General features: G+C 57.0%; 2 protein-coding genes across 2 annotated transcripts in view; one reads left to right on the forward strand and one right to left on the reverse strand.

Moving 5' to 3' along the window:
• Positions 1-5,235: 5,235 nt before the first annotated feature.
• Positions 5,236-6,785, forward strand: VDAG_01005 (RING-8 protein; the record flags this gene model as incomplete). The annotated part of the gene is made up of 3 exons (XM_009649891.1): positions 5,236-5,495; positions 5,600-6,194; positions 6,285-6,785. 3 exons carry the CDS (start codon positions 5,236-5,238, stop codon positions 6,783-6,785), a joined length of 1,356 nt encoding a protein of 451 aa, XP_009648186.1.
• Positions 6,786-7,363: 578 nt separating this feature from the next.
• VDAG_01006 (uncharacterized protein) overlaps positions 7,364-8,015 on the reverse strand; it is a gene marked incomplete at both ends in the record, with an annotated part of 1,118 nt that continues 466 nt past the window's right edge. Inside the window, one exon of the mRNA XM_009649892.1 lies at positions 7,364-7,986. Within this exon, the coding sequence (XP_009648187.1) occupies positions 7,364-7,986 (623 nt within the window). The remainder of the gene's footprint in view (positions 7,987-8,015) is intronic.

The raw sequence follows: 8,015 nt of genomic DNA on the forward strand, positions 1-8,015 counted from the left end.
TGTGGTGGATGTGGATGATGTGGAGTTGCGCGGTTGGTGACGTGTCCTGGCTGACTGGAGGAGTCGCGATGAGATTTATGACCAGAACTGAGGTGGAACAGTCAGACGTGCGAGATTGGGTATCATGTGTGAGTGTGGAAGGGGACGACTTGAAGTCTTCCGTGACCCATATCTCAATTGAGGTCTTCCCAAATACAAGTTCTGCGGGGCAGTGACTTGTTGGCCCGTGCACGCACGACATCTTCTGCGCATCTGATGGGTGGCTTCATGTTTATCAGCTCTACCTTGGCTGTCGATCACTAGACCCAGAGACACGATGAGCCGGCTGGGAAGGATGAGATGCTGGAATCAATCAGCTGTCGGTAGTGTCCTCGCCTTTCAACGAATTGGCCTGCAGGCATGGCATATGCCTCAACACCACGGTACGCTTGCACCGACATGGGGCTGATGCGGAATACTTCTTTTACCCCAAATTCTTTCCCAGTGCAAAAGTGCCTTGATAGAAACCATTTCATCATGACTGCCTGGGAGAAGGACAGCAGCAAGTGCTGTTCCATGCTTGGTGAGAGTGCGTTGGTCTGTACAGGCCTCTCGGGTGGACCTTGTAGCTTTCAAGATTGCTGCTCGGATGAGCTCAAGAGCAAGCCCGGATTCGCTGTAAAATCACACTTTCTCGAAGTTGAGGCTGTGTAATAATATACCGCTGGGGAGTACGGCTGATCTAACCTCCAAAGTCTCCCATACGCGCCCCTTTTCGCTGGAAGTGAAAGGGAGTCCTGGTGTCTCTCGGGCTTCGTTACCATGGACAACTCGCAAATTAGATTAAATTAGCCCGACTGCAAACAGGCTCAAGAGCTTGCTGTGCAGGAGGGGCTGCTGTCCATAATGCATGATGTCCCTGTAGTTATCGGTCAATAGGTGACGTGCTAGTTGCCCATACCGAGCTACATCCTGCGCCTTGACGAGCCATGATGATACCGCATGGAAGGCTGTGATGCCCCGCCAATGTACAGTGTTACGCCGGGCCTGATAGTTGAATCTCACGCGCACCCGGACCTTACTTATTATTCTCAAGAAACGAGTTACAGGTGTGTTTGTTCTATGAGATCATAGGAACAGTGGACATATCTCTGGAATTTTGGGTTGGTTACTGATCGCTGATCATCTCCAGATATTAAGTCCGACATATGAATCTCTCGGCCAGGGTCCAACTCCCCGAGACAAGTCTGCCGTATCGCGGGGTCGCTATCACGTCAGTCGATAGGCCGGCAGTGGGACGCAGATTTGCATTTGCATGCTGCGGACGGATCGCCACTTCACGCCGCATACTCGCCCAACCAGGCTTGCCACCTCACTGTATCCAGAACCCAGCACCCATCCTCGCGCCGGCTAGTCGATGCTGCAGGCTTGATCAGTTATCAACAGCAAAGCCATTCCAAATAGTGAAGTCACGCATTCGCAGGAGGAAGATCAGGACTCCGAATTTGACATCATGAGGGTGAGCTCAAAGGACCTGACTCGCCGCACAGGAACCACCAGGCGGGAAGAGAGCTTGGATCTAGGCCGAGGGAGGTTATTGGCGGACGTGCAGCCACCAATACGTACAGCATCAACTGGTTATGTCCTGATGCTCGAGATCACATGTTGGGTGGTGTACACCACGATGTAACGGCGTCCCGGATGGTGCGGTGCGGTGCGGAATTGATGGTGTGCCGAGATCGGTGGTGGAGTGGAGTGGAAGGGTGGGAGAGTGATGCCGTCAGACGTTTGCCGATGGAGCCGTAGTCTTCGGTGAAGGATCGGCCTGTGCAAGCGCATCATGGCTTTTAGCTCGTGTCATGAATCGTCCGTTCAGACACCATGATTATCTCTGCGGATGTGAGCGCTGTCAGTGCGGAACCAGCCTGGTGATGCGGTGGTCTTAGTGCATCGGCAGCAACCGGCAAGCGACGCCCTACAGACGAAGATGGGAGCTCGAAGGTGTTATTGCCGGAGCGATCTTGACATCCACGCATGCTCTGACCCGGGAGGACCGGGGAGCGGCGCTCAGGACGGAGGGGCGGATGTCGCATTAATGACGAGGGTCTAAATGTGGAGGATCGCCACGAGAAGGGGCTCGTTCATGCTGTTGTTTGATTGTAGGTGCAGTGTCTCTTCAAGCCTCTTTGACATTGTGATACTCTGGCTTGCATGAGGTTCCTCGAGCTCCTGGCCAAAGACCAAATGGTGTCTCTCGAGTGAGGCCGGTTCTTGGACAGCAGAGCCCCAGAAAAAAAAGAGCTTGTCGAGGCTTGGCTTGAGGTCATCTGTGAGATGCTGATGCAACAACTCGCGAGCACAGCACAACGATGGGCGCTGAGTGGTCCAAAGCAGGACCTGTGGCATTGGCCAGCCACGATGCTGACGAGTCCACGCGGATCTCCGGGGAAAGATGCACCCACTGCACCGCAGCACCGTTGGAATGTCTAGCGCTTCACACTGTTGTTCGTCTGGGAAGAAGGAGGGCCCTTGTTGTCCCATCCGTTCCCTTCCAGAGCTCCCCCCTCACCCCCAGATCCTGATTCACACATCCTTGCGGAATCGTCGGCTTCAACTGTATCCATCATTTAGTCTTTTCATACTCGCAGTCGGAATGAGGCTGAGCCGGTCAAATGCCAGAACCGGACGATATGACTTTGACACGCAGGTCCAAGGCCAACCAAACCGGTCCCTGAGGAAGTAACGGCTGCTAAGGACACCGAGGGCCGCGCATCAAGGTTACCTAGCTTGCCTAGCTACCTAGCTAGCATTGGGGCCGTAAGGCCACTGCTGACCTCGCCCATGGAGAAAATGTCGTCTGCCAATCACCAAGACACAGCTAGCGGCGACCGCAACAGGAAATACCAGAAAATTGTAGCACGGCGCCATGTATTGGCTGAGCCTCGCCTTTGTTTGTCGCACTGAAACAGCTGCAGCTGCAGCAGCCGACCCATGGAACGACCTGGTGTGGCGGCACGTTGGCTCCCAGCTGAGGGCCAGACTTGGTTGCGAACGGTACAGCTACGAGCGAGCCCTACAAGCCGACCATCTTTAATCAACACCATGTGCGCAGGAAAGCCTCAGCCCGGCGGTGACGGCTGAGGCAGGCTTTTGACTTTCTCCAACTCGTGCCCAACGATAGAACGGAAGTAAGAAACGCTCTGTGCCGCTCCCAGTAAGAAAGAGAGTTTACCCGGCCACGCCTGCGTCAATTGCGGGATCCAGGGATCTCCAGCCGAGGCGCCTAGGGGCCTCGACGCCTAAGCATTCCAGCGTACGAGCCCTTGTGCCACATAGGAAGCTGAAGCCGCTTGAACACCACTCGCGAGCCGCAGGTCTGGACCCGAGCCAGAATACGGGGATGGCGCGTAGAAAAGGGTCGATGTGGAGGTGGATGTGAGGGGTTTCGATGCGACTGCGTCTGTGCCGCTTGCCTGTTCGGTGCGTGTCGGGACGAGGGGACTGGGGGAGGCCATATTAGCAACAGCTTCGGGCCGTCCTGAATGAGGGGGATACATGGTACATATTCCGGCCTGTCCGACCTTCTGTTCCTGCTTTGGCTTGAGGGCGCCAACTCGATCTCTTCTTCGACGGCATTCTGCAGGGTCGCACCGACGACTCGTGTGGGCGATCTGAATCGCGCCGCCGCCAGCATGTGCCATACCTCCATTGGAAAGCAGCAACGCCGTAATTGTGGATGCATCGCAAAGACCGATATTCTCTGTTTTCAACCGCGACGTCAGAGCTTAGAATCGGACTAGTGACAACAACAGTTCCTTTAGTCTTTTGGCTCGCAAGGCGAGTTGTGTCACGCCAACGCTGGTCCGGTCTTCAGAAGTCAGTGCTCTGACCTGGGACCGTCAGCGCCTAAAAGGGGCCCGACCCTGCGCCATGGGGACCTGTGCCGTACTATGATGCATGAAAAGATGCTACAAAATGTCGACAGGTGCTAGACATTCGTCAGTATTACGGAAGCCCCGACAGGTTGGCACGTAATAAGCGATGAATGAGGAAAAGTTGAGCCATTGAATTTCTGACAGTACGAAGGTTAGAGAGCTGGGTCTCCGTGTGGATTGCTCATAGCCCCTGGATTGACCTGGCCGTGTCTCAAAACAGGGGCAGAGAGACACGACCCGGCCCCTCTCGCCTTGATTGCTCGTTACGGCGGTGCACTGAAGGGTCAATCATCAACAAAGACAAGAAAGGAGGACCTGATCGCTAAATCTCGCTTCATGGCAGATCTCCAGCTGGTCAGGACAGGCGAAGTGATTTGTTGGGGCGACAACAAGATGCTAGGTGGAAGGCCAGGCACATGTGAGCATGTAGGTACATAATGTACATTATGTGGTGTAGACGAGGGCGCGGCTAGACCGTTGGTTCCAGCAACTCAAATCAATTGCACACCACTTCATCGCAAAACCCAAGCCGCCAGTTGCTCATAGCCTCGCCAGTCACCCGCTGCTGGCTGCCAAGTACCTCGCCTATCAAGACAGCTACGCTGCTACAGGTGCTCCTGCCACTGCCACTGGTAATGCTGCGCAAAAGACAGGGCAGCTTTTAAAGCCCGCCAAGGAACAGGGTGCCACACCCCCCAAGCCCGCCCAGAAGAAGCTAGTCTGTCTGAGAAATCCCAGCAGCACAGTGCCCAAGCAACTCGGCAGGACCCCCCGGACCAGGGAAAGAGCGAGTCGCCATTCTCACGTCTCACGTAGGCGTGCCCGGGCTGGTCTTCCCCCGACTTTCCCTCTTTATCCGTTGCTCGCCCACACTCGCCACGCCCTGCATCGCCTTCCACTCCTTCGTGACCTTCCCACTACATCCAGCCAGTCCGCCCCGGACGTTGAAACAAGCGCCCTCTCCACCGGCTATACCCATTTCCACACCACATTGCCGTTGCCGGTCTCGCCAACCCCCCCTCCCTTCATTTTTCCCTCATTCATCGTCCCAATACCATCAATCGAACGAGGCACGTAGCGACAACAAGCCGATTATCCCTTCACCCGATATACTGTAGCGGAGGAGGACTGAGGCTACGTGGTGGAGCGCAGGATTGAAGCCCTCTACCCTTCAACAGCAACGACAGCTAAGGTTTCTGGACGTGCGAATGCTGGGACGCCTTCCACGGGCTCCGACAGCCATTTCCGCCTGAAACCTCCCGCCCGTCGATGACGAGGACGCCCTCTGGCCGATCCCCTTAGACCCCCTCGTTGAATCAGAATGGCTGCCGTTGCCAACGACATACTCGGCCTCGTTGCCCGCCAGGCTGCCACTTCTGCCTCGTCTGCCATTAACGAGGTGATATCTACAGCGACCTCAGCCTCGTCGACATCATCACCGACGCCCGACCGAACCTCGCAGGGCCCAGCTGGCCCTTCGCAGTCTGAAGGGAACGGAGGCGGCAGTGGAGGTGGCGGCGCCAGCTCCCCACTGCTGTTCTTCGTGGCGCTGGGCTTTGGCGTTGTGTTCACCAACCTCTGGTCAGTTTAAGCCTTGTGATCTGCTCTTCAAGCGTGAACTCTACGTCGCGCCGCAGTTATGCATGTTTCCCTCGAGAAACAACTATTGACGCGGTAGTGCTCAGGATCATTGTTGGTGTGAAATATTGTTTCCGGTACAACGCTCGCAATCGACAGATGCGCCTGAACGAAGACGGCGAGCCCATTACCCTCGAAAACATGCCTCGCCCGCACCGCCGCCGTCGCGAGAAGAAATTGATGACGATGGAGGAGGTGAACGAGAAGTTCCCCATGATGAAATACAAGAGCTGGGTACTCGAGCGCGCTAAGGAAGGCTTGCCCACCGCAGGAGGCGTGTCGGCTCCTCCAAGTCGTGCGGGAAGTGTTCGATCTGTTGAGGGTATTGTTCCCGTTGTCGCTCCTGAGGAGCCTTCAAGGGACCGCAACCCGGCTGATGTTCAGCCTGCTACCAATGCTGCAGCGGTCACGAACGCTCCCGATGAAAAGAAGGCTACCGTCACGAACGATGTAGATGGGAACGCCGGTCAGACTTCTGGCACCACTGCTCAACCAGCCGCTGCACCCCCACTGCAACGAGTTCACAGCGAGGACGACGACGATGACGACGAGCATATCAATGCTGCTGTGCCACCTGAACTGCTTGCCTCGAGCGGTGATACGTGCGCCATTTGCATTGACAGCCTAGAAGATGACGATGATGTCCGAGGCCTGACGTGTGGTCATGCATTCCATGCCGTCTGCGTTGATCCCTGGTTGACAAGTCGACGTGCATGCTGTCCTCTGTGCAAGGCCGACTACTACACGCCAAAGCCGCGCCCTCCGCCTGGTGAGGCTGATCCCAACAACGCCAATGCCAACGCACGTATGAACATGCCCAACGCACCCCCAGCTGCGTGGTATAACCTGCGTGGATCTCGTCTGGGAGGTTTCGGCGGCCGCATCGGAGGGTTCATGCCCAATGATTCGCGAAGCCGCAATGCCCGCGGCAATCGCAACCGTCGCCAAACGGGCCAGGAGGCTACAGCTGCGCCGATTGCGGAAGTTGCTACCGCCACTCAGCCTCCCGTCACCGCTGAGGTGACTCGACCAGCTGCGGCTCCCGCCGCCTCAGGTGCGCGGCAGGGGTTCTCCAACTTGAGGTTCTGGAGGAGAAACAGAAACGGTGACAGCAATAATGCTGCGCCGAGCCAAGCTGAAGAGGTGACAGCTTCCGGCGAGGCTGTGACCCCGTCGCAGCTGGAGGCTGGTACACGTGCAGCGCCTGTGCCGAACACTGAAGTGGTGCGGTGAGCAGTGTTACAGGCCTTGCACGAGAACCGGCATACCAGTATAACTGCTCATCTTGAACCATTTCTGTACATTTACCATCTCTCACACAACCGTGGCCTCGCTGGTCTCGGCATGTTCTCTCACTTTCGACTACAGAATCGGAAGCTCATTATGACACATCTTTGATGCTGCATATTCGAAATACCCCACGACACCCCAAACCTATATATCGCGTCTCCGGAGTTTGTTTACTTTGATTTTGCATCAGGGGATCTCAAGGAGGACTAGGAGGAGAGATTCATACTGCTACAAGGCAGTTTGGGCACAGCATGAACGCGGGGGAGGATGGAAACGAGTTGGATTGTCCAATTTTCTCTGGGTCTCAGGGGAAAAGCGGCGGAGTTGCGGCGACATATGCATTCTCGCTGTTTCACATGTGATAACGATTAGCTAGACGAAATCACTCATCAACTATCTTGAATGTCATTTGCTGTGTGACGGTGTTCGACTTGGGATCGTTGTCACGAGCGCCATGGATCTTGTTGATTAAGTACGCTGGCTTAAAGGCCTGACCTATCCTGCAATGCCAACAGAAACGATTAAAGGAATGACCCCTTCTGGAAGCGGCCCCCAAAGTCCTTGGCCTTGCCCAGCAGCTCCCGGCGTTGCGTGCTGTTTATCCTGCCCCCCAGCGCCATGTCCTTCTCGCGATCAAAGGCTCGCGCGCTTGGGTCATCCTCTTCCTCATCGTCCTTCCGTCTCCCGCCCTCCTTGCGCGCCGTGGCGTGTGTCTCGTACAGGCTCTTCCCCCTGACAGCCTCGAGATTCTCCGCCGTCCGCCTCGCGCGCTCCTGCTCCCTGCTCGGACGCGCCGCCGCACCAGCGGCGGATGCGCCCTGTCTCTCGAGCTCCGACCCCGCCGGCGCGGCGCGCCCGAGCACGGCGTCCTCGAGGCGCTTGCGCTTCTGCTCCGGCGTCTCGGTCCAGATGCTGCTGATCTCGGCGGGACCGCCCGCCGGCGCCGCGGCGTGCGGCTTGTTGGACGCGAAGCGCCGGTTCTTGAGCTTGGAGGGGTCGCGCTCGCTGTAGCCCGCCGCGGCGGGCGGCGGGGCGAGCATCCAGTCGTCGCGCTGGGGCGCCGCTGGGGCGGCGGCGGGTTCGAGGGCCGCGAGGGTCCCGGCGCGGGACTGCGCGGCCAAGTGGGCTTGTGCTGCTTTTGAACCTGGCAGGGCGGGTGCGTAGTCGTCTTCT

Source organism: Verticillium dahliae, genomic scaffold (assembly GCF_000150675.1).
Source record: "Verticillium dahliae VdLs.17 supercont1.2 genomic scaffold, whole genome shotgun sequence".
NCBI lineage: Eukaryota > Fungi > Ascomycota > Sordariomycetes > Glomerellales > Plectosphaerellaceae > Verticillium > Verticillium dahliae.